Raw genomic sequence first — 18,630 nt, forward strand, 5'->3', positions numbered from 1 at the left:
CTAGTTACAACAATACAGAGGCTGTTGGCATCCAACAAGAATTCTGATCTTTGTGGGCTAGCAGATGACTGACTCACACAGAAGACTACAAAGACAACACAGAACACGCTAATTTATGCTGTGTTTTTCTGATTTCAGATGGAACTATGTTCCCAAGTCATTCTGTTCCAATCATGTGGTCTTGTAAGAAGCCATGCAGGACCAGAGTTAAAGAACTATTCGCTTGAAAAACCTGCTACATCCAATGCAGACTCTTGTTATTTTTATTCTTTTAAAAGTACGAGCATTTCAGCAAATGCTTGTTTGTTCAATACTCCATTAAAGTAAATAAAATAGTTGGGGCCAGCACTGTGGTACAGCAGGTTAAAAACCCTGGCCTGCAGCACCAGCTTCCCATATGGGCACCAGTTGGAGTCCTGGCTGCTCCACTTCCTATCTAGCTCTCTGTTATGGCCTGGAAAAGCAGCAGAAGATGGCCCAAATCCTTGGGCCCCTGCACTTGTGTGGGAGACCCAGAAGAAGCTCTTGGCTCCAGATCAGCTCAGCTCTGGCCATTGTGGCCAATTGGGGAGTGAACCAGCAGATGGAAGACCCCTCCCTCCCTCTTTCTCTGGCTCTACCTCTCTCTGTAACTCTTTAAAATAAATATTAAAAAAAAAAAAATAGAGGCAGGCATATAGTGCTGTGGTTAAAATAAGGCTTGGATACTTACAACCCCTATCAGAGGCCTCAGTTTTGAGTATGAGCTCTGCTTCTGATTCCAGCTTCCTGTTTATTGTTCTTAAAGATCTAAATTGGCTTTAAAAAAAGATTTATTTATTTATTTGACAGGCAGAGTTACAAAGAGGCAGAGGCAGAGGCAGAGGGAGAGAGAGAGAGAGAGAGAGAGAGAGAAGTCTTCCATCCACTGGTTCACTCCCCAATCAATTGCCACAACGGCCGGAGCTGCGCTGATCCAAAGCCAAGAGCCAGGAGCTTCCTCTGGATCTCCCATGAGGGTGCAGGGGCCAAGGATTTGGGCCATCTTCTACTGCTTTCCAAGGCCACAGCAGAGAGCTGGATCAGAAGTGGAGCAGCCGGGTCTTGAACTGGCACCCATATGGGATGCTGGCGCTTCAGGCCAGGGCGTTAACCCGCTGCGTCATAGCACCAGCCCCAAAAGATTTATTTACTTGAAAGGCAAAAAGACACACAGAGAGAAACAGACATATTTTCCGTCTGCTGGTTCACTCCCCAAATGTTCACAACAGTTAGGTCTGGGCCAAGCTGAAGCCAGGAACCAGGCACTCTATTACAGATCTCCCATTTGAGTGGCAGGGGTCTTAGCACTTGAGCCATCATCTGCTGCCTTCCCAGGAGCACTAGCAGGAAGCTGGTTTGGAAGCAGAGCATCTGGAACTCAAAAAGAATGCTAGCATAGCAAGCAACAGCTTAACCAGCTGTACCACTATGATAGGACCCCAACATCCTGTTAATGTGCACCCTGGAAGGCAGCAATACTGGCTCAAGTACTTGAGTCCCTGCATCCCATATGAGAGCCCCAGACTGAATTCCTGCCTCATAACTTCGACCTGGCCCAGACCCAGACATTTAGAGAGTGAACCAAAGAATAGAAGACTGAAGTCTTTTTCTACCTTTCAAATAAAAAAAACTCTAGAAAGTTAAAAAAAAAAAAAAAAAAAAAAAAAAAAAAAAGGCCGGCGCCGCGGCTCACTAGGCTAATCCTCCGCCTAGCGGCGCCGGCACACCGGGTTCTAGTCCCGGTCGGGGCGCCGGATTCTGTCCCGGTTGCCCCTCTTCCAGGCCAGCTCTCTGCTGTGGCCAGGGAGTGCAGTGGAGGATGGCCCAGGTGCTTGGGCCCTGCACCCCATGGGAGACCAGGAAAAGCACCTGGCTCCTGGCATCGGATCAGCGCAGTGCGCCGCCGCAGCGCGCCGGCCGCGGCGGCCACTGGAGGGTGAACCAACGGCAAAGGAAGACCTTTCTCTCTGTCTCTCTCTCTCACTGTCCACTCTGCCTGTCAAAAAAAAAAAAAAAAAAAAAGAATCTAAAGCCAGCACTGGGGCACAGAGGGTTAAGCCAGTGCCTGTGACTCCACATCTCCTATCTGAGCACCAGTTCACATCTCAGATACTCTGCTTCAAATCCAGCTTCCCTGCTAATGTGCCTGGGAAGGCAGTGGAAGACAGCTCAAGTACTTGGACCCCTACCATCTAAATGGGAGACCCAGATGGAGCTCCTGGCTCCCGGCTTCAGGCTGGATCAGACCTGGCTTTTGTGAACATTTGGGGAGTGAACTAATAGACAGAAGATCTCTTTTGGTCTCCATCTCTTCCTCTTTGTTACTCTTTGAAGTAAATTAAATAAAATAAATCATATATATGTAAATAAATAAAATTAAGCTGGTGTTATGGCACAGCAGGTTAAGCTGCATGCCATATATATATAAAACAACAAAGGTGAGAATTTAATCCAAAAGGCTTTTTTTTTTTTTTTTTTGACAGGCAGAGTGGACAGTGAGAGAGAGAGATAGAGAGAAAGGTCTTCCTTTTGCCGTTGGTTCACCCTCCAATGGCCGCCACGGCCGGTGTGCTGCGGCCGGCGCACCGCACTGATCCGATGGCAGGAGCCAGGTACTTATCCTGGTCTCCCATGGGGTGCAGGGCCCAAGTACTTGGGCCATCCTCCACTGCACTCCCTGGCCACAGCAGAGGGCTGGCCTGGAAGAGGGGCAACCGGGACAGAATCCGGCGCCCCGACTGGGACTAGAACCCGGTGTGCCGGTGCCACAAGGTGGAGGATTAGCCTAGTGAGCCACGGCACCGGCCTCCAAAAGGCTTTTGACTACTTACCTGGTGAAGTGGCATGAGCGATCCTCTCACTTGGGTATTTCTCTTGCATGGCCATCACAGTTATTTGAGCCAACTGTAGAATGAAGAAATAAGAAGTCAGATCTCCTCAACATTTTTTTTTTTTTTTTTGGACAGGCAGAGTTAGTGAGAGAGAGAGAGAGAGAGAGAAAGAGAAAGGTCTTCCTTTTCCATTGGTTCACCCCCCAAATGGCTGCTACGGCCAGTGCACTGCACCCATCTGAAGCCAGGAGCCAGGTGCTTCCTCCTGGTCTCCCATGCGGGTGCAGGGCCCAAGCACTTGGGCCATCCTCCACTGTCCTCCCGGGCCACAGCAAAGAGCTGGACCAGAAGAGAAGCAGCCGGGACAGAATCCGGCACCCCAATCGGGACTAGAACCTGGGGTGCCGGCACCGCAGGTGGAAGATTAGCCAAGTGAGCCGTGGCGCTGGCCCCCAACATCTTTTAATTCCCTGTAACTCAGACCTCATTCAACTGAGACTGCTAAAATCATGTAAGAATACAGGAATAACATAAAATAAACTCAGTTTCTGGGGCTGGTGTTGTGGCACAGCAGCTAAGCTACCACTTGGAATGCCCACATTCCCGGTTACTTAGCCACTGATCCAGCTTCCTGCTGCGTGTTCTAGGAGATAGTGAGTGATGGCTCAAGTATGTGGGTCCCTGCCACCCACATGGGAGATCCAGATGGAGTTCTGGGCTCCTGGATTAAGCCTGGGCCAGCCCTGGCTGTCACAGGCTTTTGGGGAGTGAACCAACAAATGGAAGATTTCTTTCTGTTGTTCTGCCTTTCAAATAAATAAACTCAATTTCTTTCTACTATTGATAACACTATCTAACACCAGGTGTTCATAGGGTTTCATCTAATTTGGGTCAATTCAATTTTTTTAAGTTTTTTTTTTTTTTTTTTTTTTTTTATTTGAAAGGCAGAGTTACAGAGAAACGAGAACAGACAGACAGAGAGGTCTTCCATCTGCTGGTTCACTCCCCAAATGGCCACAACAGCCAGGGCTGGGCCAGGCCAGAGACAAGAGCATCTTTCAGGTCTCCCCTGTGGGTAAAGGGGCCCCCAAAAATGGGAACAGCAGCATCCTCTGCTGCTTTCCCAGGTGCATTAGTAGGGAGCTGGATCAGAAGTGGAGCAGCTGGCAATCAAACCAATGGTCTTAACCCCTTATGCCACAGAATCAGCCCCAGTTCAATTCAATTCTAACACTACCTACCTGGAGATATCAACAGCATCAGATTCCACAGGCTGAGGGCTCAGTCCCACCAGGCTGCCCCCTACATTTATTGGTTTATTAAAAGATTTTTAAAAATTCATTGTTTTATTTATTTGAATGACAGAGTGTACAAAAGTCAGAGAAAGAGAAATATTTTTCCATCTACTGGTTCACTCTACAAATGGCCACAACAGACAGGGCTGCGCCAGGCTGAAGTCAGAAGCAAGGAACTCCATTCAGGGTCTCCCAGGTGAGTGGCAGCCATCATCCACTGATTCTCAGTATGCTTTAGTAGGAAACTGGATTGGATGCAGAGCAGCCAGGACTCCAACCAGCAGGTATTCTGATATGGATGCTGGCATTGCAAGTGGCAGCTTAACCTGCTGCACCACAAGCTCTTGCCCCCAATTCTAATGCCACTGTAAGCCCCAGGTTGTTTTACTTATGCTTCTGATTGGCCAGCTAAAAAGTGGGATTCCTATGACTGACTCCCTCCTTGGGTTCAATTAATTTGCTAGCACAGTTCACAGAACTTGAAAATATTCAACTGGTTTATATTATAAAGAGTTTTACAAAAGACACAAATAAAGAGGAGCACAGAGCTTTTACACCCTTTCTGGGTGTGCTACTCTCTAAGAAACTCCATGTGGTCAGCTTTTTGGGAGCGCTACAAATCCTGTCTTTTCTGGTTTTTATGGAGGCCTCATAGCACAGACATAATTGATTAAATCACTGACCGATTTAACCTGCAAGTCCTCTGCTTTTCCTGGAGGTTGGGGGATGTGGTTAAAGACACAGAAATCCAAGCTTTCTTGGTATTTCCAGTGACCAGTTCCCATCTTGAAGCCACCCAGGAGCTGCCAGCCATCAATCACCCCATTAGTACATATTAAAAAAAAAATTCATAAGGGGCCAGGGGCTGGCTTGTGGTACAGTGGGTTAAGCCTCTGCTTGTGACACCTAAATCCTCTATTGGCATGCTGGTGGAGTCCTGGTTACTCCACCTGCAATCTAGCTACCTGCCAATGTGCCTGGAAGCAGCAGTTGATGGCTCACATCTGAGTCCCTGCCACCCACTTGGGAGTCCTGGATGGAGTTCTTAATTTCTGGCTTCATTCTGGCCCAGCCCTGAACATAACAGCCATTTAGGGGTATGAACCAGTGGATGGAAGCTCTCTTTCTCTGTATTCTCTGTCTTTCCAATAAATGAATCTTAAAAAAAAGAAAAGAAAGAAGATCACTTTGAAGAAGCTTCCAAGAGTTTTAGGAGCTATATACAAAAATCCAAGTATTCTTTCACATGTTTTACTCTTAAGAGTATTTTTAAATGCAAAGTAACTCCTAGAACACACCACCATACATCTGTTCCTAAAGCAAGTGGAGAAAACCTAGAACCCAAAAAAGTCCCAATATGGAGCAGTATGCATGTGGAATGCCTCCAATTGTTATAAAACTTAAAAATATAATACTATTTTTAACTAATAAACTTTGCCATGAATCTTCTTAGCCATGGGGAGGCTGGAGTACAGAAAGAACTAAAGAACCAAGCCAATAGTGAAGAATTGTAATTTCGGTCATAATTAACATGTAACAAACTCCTAGGTTCTTCCAGTATTGATAGTTGAGGGGCCGGTGCTGTGGCGTAGTGGGTAAAGTTGCTGCCTGCAGTGCCAGCATCCCATATGGACACCGGTTCGAGTCCCCGCTGCTCCACTTCTGATCCAGCTCTCTGCTATGGCCTGGGAAAGCAGTAGAAGATGGCCCAAGTCCTTGGGCCTCTGCACCCACGTGGGAGACCCAGAAGAAGCTCCTGGCTCCTGGCTTCAGATCAGCGCAGCTCCGGCCGTTGCAGCTAACTGGGGAGTGAACCAGAGGATGGAAAACCTCTCTCTCTCTCTCTGCCTCTCCTTCTCTCTCTGTGTAACTCTTTCAAATAAATAAATAAATCTTAAAAAAAAAAATCTAGCTGAATGATGCACAGAGATGGGTATAACTCTTGGTCACAAGCAGAACTCCAATCCTTAACTGGGAACATAAGATTTTCTTCCCATTCCCTTAAAATAGTTGTATTTATTCTAAGGGTAAGTACTGAGAATTCAGCAGTCTGATTATCATCTGTGTAAACAAAAGCTTTAGTTGTAACTGGCAACAGCAAATAACAACCTACTTGAAAGACAGTATATAAAAGTGGTTGAACATGAGCTTTTTTTTTTTTTTTTGGACAGATAGAGTTAGTGAGAGATAGAGAGAAAGGTCTTCCTTCCGTTGGATCCCCTCTCAAATGGCCACTACGGACAGAGCTACATCGATCCAAAGCCAGGAGCCTGGTGCTTCCTCCTGGTCTCCCATGCGTGTGCAGGGGCCCAGGCACTTGGGCCATCCTCCACTGCCTTCCCAGCCACAGCAGAGAGCTGTACTGGAAGAGGAACAACCAAGACTAGAACCTGGCGCCCACATGGGATGCCGGCGCTGCAGGCGGAGGATTAACCAAGTGAGCCACAGTGCAGACCCCACAACATGAACTCTTAAAGATTTATTTATTTTGAAAAAATTTCAGAGACAAAGGAAGAGACAGAAATCTTCCATCCACTGGTTCATTCCCCAGAGGGCCACAATGGCCAGCACTGGGCCAGGCCTCCCACTTGGGGCAGGAGCCTAAACATTTGGGCCATCCTCCACAGCTTTTCTTAGGCCATTAGCAGGGAGCTGGATAGGAAGTGGAGCAGCGGGACATGAATTGAGGTCCATATGGGATGTTGGCATTACAGCCAGCAGCTTTACTCACTATGCAACAATGCCAGCTCCAAGCATGAACTTTTGATCAAATTTGGATTTGAAGCCCACACGAACTTAAATACACTAAAGTTTCAGTTATCAATTTACTATCTACATAAGTTGGGGCAAATTTATTAGTATTGCTTATTTTTCCATATAAAAACGAAGATGAGGTGAAAGAGCAGATGTGAGCTCTTTGTGCGTGCCTGCTTCTTTTCCTCTCAAATAAGTAAAATAATTTCATCCTAAAATGAGGATAAAGGCACAACTTAATTCATGCTAAGACACATGTAATTAACTTACAACAGTATCTGACACATATTAAGTGCTTGGTTAATATTATTATGATATGGCATCTTACAAAAATAAAAAATGCCACAGCACAGTCCCTGGAAATGAAATGAGTTAAGAAAGTCTGAATTTATAAGAATCCCAAAAGAGTTTGGGACAATTCACAGAACAAATTTCTTACAGGTGACATTCAACTTTAAGAAAATAAAGGTTGAATGGTGCCATTTCTCTAATGTACTTTACTGACCTCTATAGTTTTCTCTCAGTAACAACAACCCAAGCCCTCACATTCCCTGCACTACAACAGAAATGCTACCATTCTCCAAAATCCCAGTTCTCACAAACAGGTGAGAGAAGCTTTGTTCAGTAATGAAAGCTTCAATTTATGGCTAGTATCATCATTATATGGCTAGCTATTCAATTTATGGCTAGTGACTTAACGGTAACACACAGAAAGATGACTACCTACCTACTTGTATTCTTTTCCTGTCAATATCAAAAAAAAAAATTTTTTTTTGAGATTTACTTATTTTCTTATTTACTTATTTTCATTTGAAAGGCAGTTACAGAGAGATAGGGAAAAACACAGAGAGAGATCTTCCATCCACTGGTTCACTCCCCAAATAGCTGCAAGAGCCAGAGCTGCTGAGACTTGAACCCGGTGCCCATACTGGATGCAGACTAAGCCACAGCACAAGCCCCCAGAATCCTTTTTTTTAAATCCCTTTCTTTAAAGGATAACAAAATGGTAGGCTCAATGGATTCTGAGACCTTTTCAAATTCAGATGAGCTGAAAATAGGGTGACAAAAAATTCCCAGTTGAACAGTTACTTTATGATTCAGCAATTCTACTCTTAGGAATCCAGTGGTCCTTCCACATCCCTGGGGGACTGATTCCTCCCCTCTATCAAGGTACAAAAATCCTAGAACACTGATGTCCCTTATATAAGATGGTATAAAATCAGGGCAAGGTGTTTGGTGCGTTGATAAAGCTGCTCTTGGGATGCCTGAGTCTGAGTCCCCACTCCACCTCTGATCTAGCTTTCTCCTAATGTGCACCCTAGGAGGCAGTAGTGATGGATTCAGGTACTCGGGTCCTGGCCAACCATGTGGGAGACCCAGATGGAGTTCTGGGCTCCTGGCTTCTATCTGGCCCAGTTTCAGTTGTTGCAGGCATTTTATTTATTTATATTAAAATGAATGGGTTTTTAAAAAAGATTTATTTATTTTTAATTGAAAGAGTTACACAGAGAGAGGAGAGGTAGAGACAGAGGTCTTCCATCCGATGGTTCACTCCCCTCCAATTGGCCACATCAGCCGGAGCTGTGCCCATCCAAAGCCAGGAGCCAGGAGCTTCTTCCGGGTCTCCCACATGGGTCAGGGGCCCAAGGACTTGGGCCATCTTCTACTGCTTTCCCAGGCCATAGCAGAGAGCTGGATCGGAAGTGGAGCACCTGGGACTAGAAATGGCACCCATATGGAATGCAGACGCTTCAGGCCAGGGCATTAACCTGCTGTGCCACAGCGCCGGTCCTGGAGGTTTTTTTTTTTTTTAAGATTTTTATTTATGTATTTGAAAGTCAGAGAGAAAGTTACACAGAAAGGTAGAGACAAAGAGAAAGGTCTTCCACCCGCTGGTTCACTCCCCAAATGACTGCAACAGTCAGAGCTGAACTGATCTGAAGCCAGGAGCCAGAAGCTTCCTCCAGGTCTCCCATGCGGGTGCAGGGGCACTTGGGCCATCTTCCACTGCTTTCCCAGGCCATAAAAGAGAGCTGGATCAGAAGTGGAGCATCTGGGACTCAAACTGGTGCCCATATGGGAGGCTGGCACTGCACTCTACCTGCTATGCCACAGCACCAGTGCCTTTGCAGGCATTTTAGAAGTGAACCAGCAGATAGAATATTTCTCTCCTTGCCTTTCAAATAAAAATAAGTAACTTTTAAAACAAATACATAGGCCGGCGCCGCGGCTCACTAGGCTAATCCTCCGCCTAGCGGCGCCGGCACACCGGGTTCTAGTCCCGGTTGGGGCGCCGGATTCTGTCCCTGTTGCCCCTCTTCCAGGCCAGCTCTCTGCTGTGGCCAGGGAGTGCAGTGGAGGATGGCCCAGGTGCTTGGGCCCTGCACCCCATGGGAGACCAGGAAAAGCACCTGGCTCCTGGCTCCTGCCATCGGATCAGCGCGGTGCGCCGGCCGCAGCACGCCGGCCACTGCGGCCATTGGAGGGTGAACCAACGGCAAAGGAAGACCTTTCTGTCTCTCTCTCTCTCTCACTGTCCACTCTGCCTGTCAAAAAAAAAAAAAAAAAAACATAAATAACATATATGTATATCCTCCCACATACTTTAAATCATCCATAGTTTACTTATAATACCTAATATAAGAGTACTTCAAAAAGTTCGTGGAAAATAGAATTAGAAGACAAGTTTGGGGGTGGGGGGGACCAGCATTACGGCACAGCAGGTTAAGCTACCCACAACAACAGCATCCCATATGGGCACCAGGTCAAGCCCCAGCTCCTCCACTCCCAATCCAGCTCCCTGCTAATGTGCCTTGGAAAGCAGCAGAAGATGGTGCAAGTGCTTGGGCCCCTGCCACCCAGGGGGGAGACCTGGATGTAGTTCCAGGCTTCTGGCTTTACCCTAGACCAGCCCCAGACATTGCAGCAATTTGGGAAGTCAACCAGTAGATGGAAGATTTCTTTCTGTCTCTGTTTCTCCCTCCCTCTCTCACTTTTGCCTTTTTTTTTTTTTTTTAAGATTTATTTATTTACTTGAAAGTCAGAGTTACACAGAGAGAGGGGAGGCAGAGAGAGAGAGGAGAGGCAGAGAGAGAGAGAAAGAGATCTTTCATCTGCTGGTTCACTCCCCAGTTGGCCGCAACAGCCAGAGCTATGCCTACCCGAAGCTAGGAGCCAGGAGCTTCTTCCAGGTCTCCCATGCGGGTGCAGGGACTTGGGTCAACTTCCACTGCTTTCCCAGGCCATAGCAGAGAGCTGGATCGGAAGTGGAACAGCTGGGACTCGAACCGGCACCCATATGGGATGCCAGCGCTGCAGGCGACGGCTTTATCCACTACACCATAGCGCAGCCCCTACTCCTGCCTTTCAAATAAGTGAAAAGAAATCTCAAAAAGAAAGGGGCCAGTGCTGTGGTGCAGCGGGTAAAGCCACTGTTTGTAATGCCAGCATCCCATACTGGTGCTAGTTTGAGTCCCGGCTGCTCCCACTTTTGATCCAGCTCTGAGCTGTGGCCTGGGAAAGCAGAAGATGGCCCAAGTCTTGCACCTGCAGCGGAGACTCAGAAGAAGCTCCTGGCTCCTGGTTTCAGATTAGCTCAGCTCCAGCTGTTGCAGCCATTTGGGGAATGAACCAGCAGATGGAAGACCCCCCGCCCTGGCCTCTCTCTGCCTCTCTGTAACTTTGCCTTTCAAATAAATAAATAAAATCTTTAAAAATAAATAAATAAAAATAAAAGTTCTGGGGCTGATGTGGTAACATAGTGGTTTAAAACACCACCTGTGATGTTTTCATTCCATATGAGTGCCAGTTCCAGTCCTGGCTGCTCCACTTCTGATTCAGCTCCCTGATAATGCACCTGGGAAAGCAGCAGCCGATGGCCCAAGTGCTTAGGTCTCCGCTACCCAAGTGGGAGACCCAGATTTGGCCTGGCCCAGCCATGGATACTGGGGTCAACTGGGGAGTTAACCAGCAGATAGAAGATCTCCCTCTCTCTGTGTAACTGTACTTTTCAAATAAGTAAATAAATCTTTAAAAAAAGAAAAATTCGCCTTAAAAAAAAAGCCTCTTTAAATCCATGCATGGTTTTGTCATAATACATATTTTCCAGACACTTTTTGAAGACTCCCTTATATGGTGTAAATGCTATTTAAATAGTTGTAATGTTGGACTGTTTAGGAATAATGAGAAGAAAAAACTTGCACATGTTTAATAAAATATATTATTTTCTGAATAATTTCTAACCACAATTAGTTGAATCTACAGATGTGGAACCCACAGACACAGATATGGAAGGCCAACTGAATATTAAAGAGAAGTGAAAACCTATGTTCACACAAAAACTTGTATACAAATGTACACAGTCAAAATGTAGGAACAATCCATATAGCATCAACTGCTAAATGAATACAATGTGGTATAGCCATACAATGGATTATTAAGTAATAAAAGGAACAAAGTACTGACACATTCTACAACAACTGAAAACATTACGCCAAGTGAAGGAAGTCAAACAACAAAGGGCACATATCACATGATCCCATTTATATGAAAAATGTTCAGAACCTCCAAATCCACAGTCAGCAAATTAGTAGTTGCCAAGAGAAGAGAGTAAGAGGGGAGGAAACAGGGAGTAACTGCTAATGAGTTTGGGATTTCTTTTAAGTAATCAAAAAAAAATTCTTAGCCGGCGCCGCGGCTCACTAGGCTAATCCTCCGCCTAGCGGCGCCGGCACACCGGGTTCTAGTCCCGGTCGGGGCGCCGGATTCTGTCCCGGTTGCCCCTCTTCCAGGCCAGCTCTCTGCTGTGGCCAGGGAGTGCAGTGGAGGATGGCCCAGGTGCTTGGGCCCTGCACCCCATGGGAGACCAGGAAAAGCACCTGGCTCCTGGCTCCTGCCATCGGATCAGCGTGATGCGCCGGTCGCAGCACGCTGGCCGTGGCGGCCATTGGAGGGTGAACCAACGGCAAAGGAAGACCTTTCTCTCTGTCTCTCTCTCTCACTGTCCACTCTGCCTGTCAAAAAATAAAAAAAATAAAAAAAAATAAAATAAAATTCTTTAAAGCTTATTTATTTATTTGAAAGGCAGAGTTAGAGAGAAATCAAGACCTTTCATCTACAAATTCACTCCCCAAATGGTTGCAAGAGCCAGACCAGACCAAAGCCAGGAGCCTGGAACTTCATCTGGGTCTCCTATGTGGGTAGCAGGGACCCAGGCACTTGGGCCATATTCCACTGTTCTCCTAGGTGCATTAGCAGGGAGCTAGATCGGAAGTGAAGCAGCAGTGATTTGAACTGATGCTCATATGAACTGGTGCTCATATGGGATGCTGGTGCTACAGGCAGCTTAACCTGCTGCACCACAACACTGGCCCCCAAAATGTTCTAAAATTAGTAATGGTTGAATGAACAACCTTATGAATATACTGAATACTATTGACTTGTACACAAATACAATTAAATTTTACAGCATGTGAATTATGTCTCAATTTTTAAAAAAGCACTCCCACAATGAGTAAAACAATACAGAATAAATCATTCTTGACTTTCCCTACTTAGTTCAGAATTAGAAGAGCAACTACTAGAAATTTTTAGAACTATTTTGAAGGAGATAGATTTCCTGGAAGACAAGTGACAGAAATGTAGAAGACATAACACAAATACCTAACTACACAGCCAAAAAGGAAAGAGTGAATGGAGCAGACAGGAAAAAAAGCTTCCAATTTGGTTGGTTTCTATCTTCAAAGTCTCTTATGGTACATATTCATCCATTCCATAAGTTCAACATGTATTCAGCACTTACTACCTACCAAGCACTGTGCTGAACACTTTATAGGTAGCATGTGTCATGTTTAATGTTCAGATCAACCCTATGAGGCAGTTACTATTATTACCCTTAAAAAAAAAAAAAAAGGTTTGAAAGGCAGAGTTACAGAGAGAAAGGGACAGGGAGAGAGATCCATCTTCCATCCACTGATTCACTCCCCAAATGGCTCCACTGGCTGGGGTTGGTGAAGCCAGGAGCCTGGAGCTCCATCAGGGTCTCCGACATGAGTGGCAGAGGCCTAAGCACCTGGGTCATTATCCACTGCTCTCCCAGGCACATCAGCAGGGAGTTGGATAGGAAGCAGCGCAGCCAGAACTTGAAGTGGTGCTTATAGGGTACGCTGGCATCATTGGTGGCAGCTTAACCCACTGCACCAAAAATGCCAGCCCTATTTCTTATGTCATTCTAAGGATAAGAAAAAGGTTTAGGGGTAGGTATTTGGCATAGCAGTTAAGCTCCCACTTGGGATGCCATCTTGGAGTGCCCAGATTCAAATTCTGGCTCTGGTCCCCTTTTCAGTGCTAATGTGTACCCTGGGATGGCTCAAGTACTTGGATCCCTGCCATCTACGTAGGAGACCCCAAAGGAGTTCCCAGCTCCTGGCTTTGACCTGGCCCAGCCCAAGATGTTGTGGACACTTGGAGAGTAAACCAGCAAATGGACAATCTCTCTGCCTTTCAAATAAACAAGTAAAAGTTCCTGAAAAGAAGGATTTAGATTGGCGAAGGTCATGTAATGAGGGAGAGGCTTCAAAGCCAGGACTGCACTCTGATGCTCACAGTCATCCAGTCAGCATTTTTTCTGTAGGTGACGAAACTCCAAAAAGAGAAATCAAAGAAGTTCTTAAGGTGTCACAAGTTGGAGTTTCTGCCTCAGAGAGAGCTAGAAGCCTCAAGGCAGTCAGCAGCAGGGACAGCTCATAAAACTTCTTGGCTTTGCCATGGTCACTACCAGGCTCTGCTTCCCAAGTTTCAGCTGAGAATTAGATTTTTGACTGTTACATTTCTCCCGTCGGAGAGCTGGGAGCTTCATGTGGAACGCCCCACTTCCCAGCGGGCCAGGGTTCTACATCAACTAGGAGACCTGCAGGGCTTTACAGACAGCTGCCAGACACATCAAGAATCCCACACCATCACTCTGTGTTCATGGCCTTGACAAAGCATTAAACCACACACTCCGTGAGAAGCCAAACCCCTGCCAAGAGTTAAGCCCCGAGATTCGCTGAACCTCCAGACCCCTCTCAGGCGGACCTGGCCTAGGGGACTGTAATGACTTCCAGTTATCTTAATCATGCGGTATCACCACTTCTTTCTGGCACACAGGACTCATCAACCAAAACTTATCTGGCACCTCCTATTTGCCTGGCTCTGCGCCACGCGCTCCTGGTACAACACTGCTGTAAAAGACAAACCCCTGGTTTACTGGGGTGAAGGTTAAGCGCGCTATAGGCGCTGCTACACAAATGAACTTCACCTAAAGCGCCGGCTCCTCCTGGCTACCGCACGACATCAGGGCTCAGCCGGGTCCTCCGCGGGGAGCTGTCCTGCAGCCTGCAGGCGCTTCGGCAGCAGAGAGACGCCAGCACCAATCGCCGACCTGTGACCACCAACGACGCCTCCAGACACGGCCAGGCACCGGCCTGGGGCCTGCCTCCCCCAGTCTTCCCTCTCAACTCTGGCTTCACCTCCTCAGGGAGGGCTTCCCAGCCCCTCCGACCACCTCAGCGCCTTCCGTTTGGAGCTGTCGGTGCAAGTTCCCCACGCTACACGTCCCAAACGCCGCCCGCCCATGTCCGCTCTTCCCGGGGACCGCCAGGAACGGGCTGCCCGCTGTCTCCCCGGGTCACGGGCACAGGCAGAGGGCGTGGAGCCAAAGACGGAGGAGAAACCAAGGCAAGAGGGCAAGGCAGGCGGCCGGGACGCCAGGGGGTGCGTGCGTAGTCAGGGGCGGCTTACTTTAGGGAGCGGGGCCGGGAGACCTGAGGGAGAGGTTACGGATTAGTCGCTCTGCGCATGCGCCTCGCTCTCGCCCGGCTCCCCCACAGAGGTAGGTCCTGCGTGTCCGCGGCTTCGCCCGAGCTACAGAAGGAGGGCTAGGGTCTGTCGCTCCCACCGGGGCCCCGAGGGAGGAGAACTTACGACTGCCTGAAAGCGGGCGGCGAAATCCCTCACTCGGAGGCACCCACTGTAGCCTCCACGTCTGCAGCGTCCGTTCCTCACCTCGCCTAACGGCCGTTACACACCCAACGCCGCGCGCCTGAGAGCGCGCCCCGCGCTGGCTCCACCCCTTTCTGCATGGCCCTAACCAATCGAGAGTCGAGTCGCGCCGGTATCCCGCCCATCTCTTCCTGCCTCTGACCAGTCAGGAGGCGAGCCGCTTCGGTGTCCCGCCCCTGCACACCGCCCTCGGCGCCGAGCTGGACGGACCTGTCTGCGCATGACCCCGCCGGCCCGAGTGTTCGCCTCTGCCCCTCGCCCTGTCTTGCCTCTAGGCGGAGCCCTGCCCTCCCAGGCCTGGAGTTGACTTCTGCAGAATGGGAACTTGGCGGCCCTGCGCTAAGTCCCGCAGGACCTGCCTCGCCTTGCTCCCGCCCAGAACCTACCTATCCGCCCTCTGATGGTGACCAGGAGTTAAGGTGTGGCCTGGCTCGCTGTCCGAGTTAGGGCTCATTCTGGGACTGATTTCATGGATCATAAACCTGGATATGATATGATACATGAGTTTAGGGGACATTGTCTGCAAGAGTAAGTAAGTAATCTAAAAAAATGGCAATGACTACAGTTTATGAATATTTCCTTGGGCCAATGCTATGGCACAGCTGGTTAAGCCGCTGCCTGTGATGCCAGCATCCTATATGGATGAGAAAGAGAGAAAGGTATGTCTTCCATTCACTGGTTCACTCCCCAGATGACTGCAGGCCAGGAAATTGGAATTCCATCCAGGTCTCCCACGTGGATGCAGGGGCCCAAGTACTCGGGCCATCTTCCACTGCTTTCCCAGGTGCATTAGCAGGGAGCTGGATTGGAAGTGGAGCGGCCTATACTTGAACCGGTACTTGTTTGGGATGCTGGGGTCACAGGCAGCTGCTTAGCCCACTGTGCCACAATGCTAGCCCCTGCTGCGGGGCTCTTATCTACATCCACAGACATGCCATACAAGGCCCGCCTCAGCGGTGCAGACCTTCAGACTCAGGGCTGAAGGCAGCCACAGCCCTGCGGCGTGACAGCCTCATCAAGGTGGAGGAGTGACATGTCCCGGGGGACGGGAACGAGCCGGGGACACCGCAGTGCAAGCTACCGGAGGCTGTTCTGGTTCTGGGTAAGGAGGCTGCTGGCCTGGACGTCCTGTCTGTGGGAAGGGGAGTGGTCACGTGGCTCAGCTTGATACCCTCAAAGCACTGGTGGCCAATTCCAGAGGTATGTGGGCAAGGATTCCAAGATCAAAGATGTCCTCTTCCAGTGTGACTGGGCCCTGCCGGTAACTGAGCTCCATCACCGGGAATCCATAAACATTTGGAGGCACTGGTGCCTGTGCTCGTTACCAGAAATTCTGCCCATAAACCCATCAGAAGAATTGGGATTCCCCTTTATAATAAACAATGGTTATGGGATTTTGAAGTTTAAAAGTAAATAAAAGTAAATCCCTTATCTATTTCTGTACAAATGATCAAATGTTAATCACTCATTTGCATTTTAAGAGAATTTTTTCCCTAATTTCAGAGAACATACATATTTTTTAAAGATTTATTTTATTTTATTTATTTATTTTTTTGACAGGCAGAGTAGATAGTGAGAGAGAGAGACAGAGAGAAAGGTCTTCCTTTTGCCGTTGGTTCACCCTCCAATGGCCACCACGGCTGGTGTGCTGCGGCTAGCGCACCAAGCTGATCCAAAGGCAGGAGCCAGGTGCTTCTCCTGGTCTCCCATGGGGTGCAGGGCCCAAGCACTTGGGCCATCCTCCACTGTACTCCCGGGCCACAGCAGAGAGCTGGCATGGAAGAGGGGCAACTGGGACAGAATCCGGCGCCCTGACCTGGTTAGCCTAGTGAGCCCGGCACCGGCCTGTCTTTTAATTTTTTAAAAGATTTATTTAATTATTTGAAAGGCAGAGTTACAGAGAGAGAGAGAGAGAGAGAGAGAGAGAGAGAGGAGAGGTCTTCCATATGCTGGTTCACTCCCCAAATGGCCGCTGTGACTAGGCTGGACCAGACTGAAGCCAGGAGCTTCTATCTTCCATGAGGGTGTAGGGGCCCAGGAAGCCGGGACTTGAACCAGCACCCGTATGGGATGCCACCACTGCAGACGCCTGCTTAACCCACTGCACCACAGCGCCAGCCCCGCTCAGAGGTGTTAAGTAGGTCGTCCACCTGCCTCTACCCTATTCACTAGGTTCTGTTTCCTCCTGATAGGAGGACAGACCTGATGTTGCTGGAGCCTCAAGTCATCCAAACTCTCTGAGCCCTCTCTAGTTCTCTTATCTGTAAACTGGGGAAATAGTGATACCTTAAAGGGTTGTTTTGAGGGATGAATAATTCACTTTACTCTGAAGGTTTGTTGTTAATATTAGCAAAATATGACCTAGAATTCTGCTTCTTTCCCAGACTGGTTGAGAGGAAGGGCTTCACCTTACTACTCTACATCCCAACTCTTGGTAAGGCCTGCCACTTGCAAGTTGTGTGAACTGAGCCCCAATGTCTCCATCTATAAAATGGGATAGAAAATACAGTAATCAGGGCCTTGTGGTATGGCAGGTTAAGCCACTACCTGCAACACCAACATCCCATCTGGGCACAGCATTGAGTCCCGGCTGCTTCACTTCCAATCCAGCTCCCTGCTTAATGCACCTGGGAAAGCAGCAGCAGATGACCCAGGTGATTGGGCTCCTGCACCCACATGGGAGACCCAGATGAAGCTTTTGGCTCCTGGCTTTTGCCTGGCCCAGCACTGGCTGTTGTGGCCATGTTGGGGGTGAACTAGAAGATGGAAGATCTCTGTGTCTCGCTCTCTCTCTGTAACTCTGAGTTTCAAATAAATAAATACATTTTTAGAAAAAAATATGTAAAATTATCTCAGAGCTGGCATTGTAGTGCAGTGGGTTCAGCTGCCACCTCAGACATCAGTATGCCATATGGGTGCTGGTTCAAGTCCCAGTTACTCTACTTCCAACCCAGCTCCCTGCTAATGAGCCTGAGAACACAGGGGAAGATGGCCCTAGTGCTTCCTGGCTTCAGCCTGGCCCTAACCTGGCCATTGTAGCCATCTGGGGAGTGAACCAGCAAATGGAAGATCTCTCTCTCTAATTCTGCCTTTCAAATAAATAATCTTTATATATATATATAATTATGAGATGGGTTGGCGCCGCGGCTCAATAGGCTAATCCTCCGCCTAGTGGCGCCGGCACACCGGGTTCTAGTCCTGGTCGGGGCTCCGGATTCTGTCCCGGTTGCCCCTCTTCCAGGCCAGCTCTCTGCTGTGGCCTGGGAGTGCAGTGGAGGATGGCCCAAGTGCTTGGGCCCTGCACCCCATGGGAGACCAGGAGAAGCACCTGGCTCCTGCCATCGGATCAGCGTGGTGCGCCTGCTGCAGCGCACCGGCCGCGGCGGCCACTGGAGGGTGAACCAACGGTGAAGGAAGACCTTTCTCTCTGTCTCTCTCTCTCACTGTCCACTCTGCCTGTAAAAAAAAAAAAAAAAAAGATTTAAAAAAATATGAGATGATTATATAATTACCTCATAGACTGTTGACTGTGCTTCACTGGTTGCCCCTCCAACCAGACTTGTGCCTCCATTTCCCTGCCTGGCCCTCCAGGCCCTTTGTGGGACTTCAGCCCTGGTCTTCGGGTGCATCGTCAGCTCCTTCCCCGAGGGAGATTCAGTCTTTGGCCAGTAGCTGGGGTCTTGGGGGCT

The 18,630-nt window shown here is 48.4% G+C and overlaps 1 protein-coding gene across 2 annotated transcripts in view; it reads right to left on the minus strand.

Moving 5' to 3' along the window:
- The window catches only part of CEP85 (centrosomal protein 85), a 53,136-nt gene extending 38,089 nt beyond the window's left edge, over positions 1–15,047 (minus strand). Inside the window, exons 1-3 of one of the 2 annotated variants that reach the window (XM_051856833.2) lie at positions 14,864–14,981; positions 14,199–14,321; positions 2,853–2,925 (exon numbers count right to left, since the gene is read on the minus strand). In XM_051856833.2, the coding sequence (XP_051712793.2) occupies positions 2,853–2,907 (55 nt within the window). In that variant the 5' untranslated portion in view covers positions 2,908–2,925; positions 14,199–14,321; positions 14,864–14,981. Of the gene's footprint in view, positions 1–2,852; positions 2,926–14,198; positions 14,322–14,863 lie in introns of both variants that reach the window. The other variant, XM_051856832.2, reaches the window with a different exon arrangement.
- Between the last annotated feature and the right edge of the window lie 3,583 nt (positions 15,048–18,630).

This window comes from Oryctolagus cuniculus, chromosome 7, assembly GCF_964237555.1.
Source record: "Oryctolagus cuniculus chromosome 7, mOryCun1.1, whole genome shotgun sequence".
Taxonomy (NCBI): domain Eukaryota; kingdom Metazoa; phylum Chordata; class Mammalia; order Lagomorpha; family Leporidae; genus Oryctolagus; species Oryctolagus cuniculus.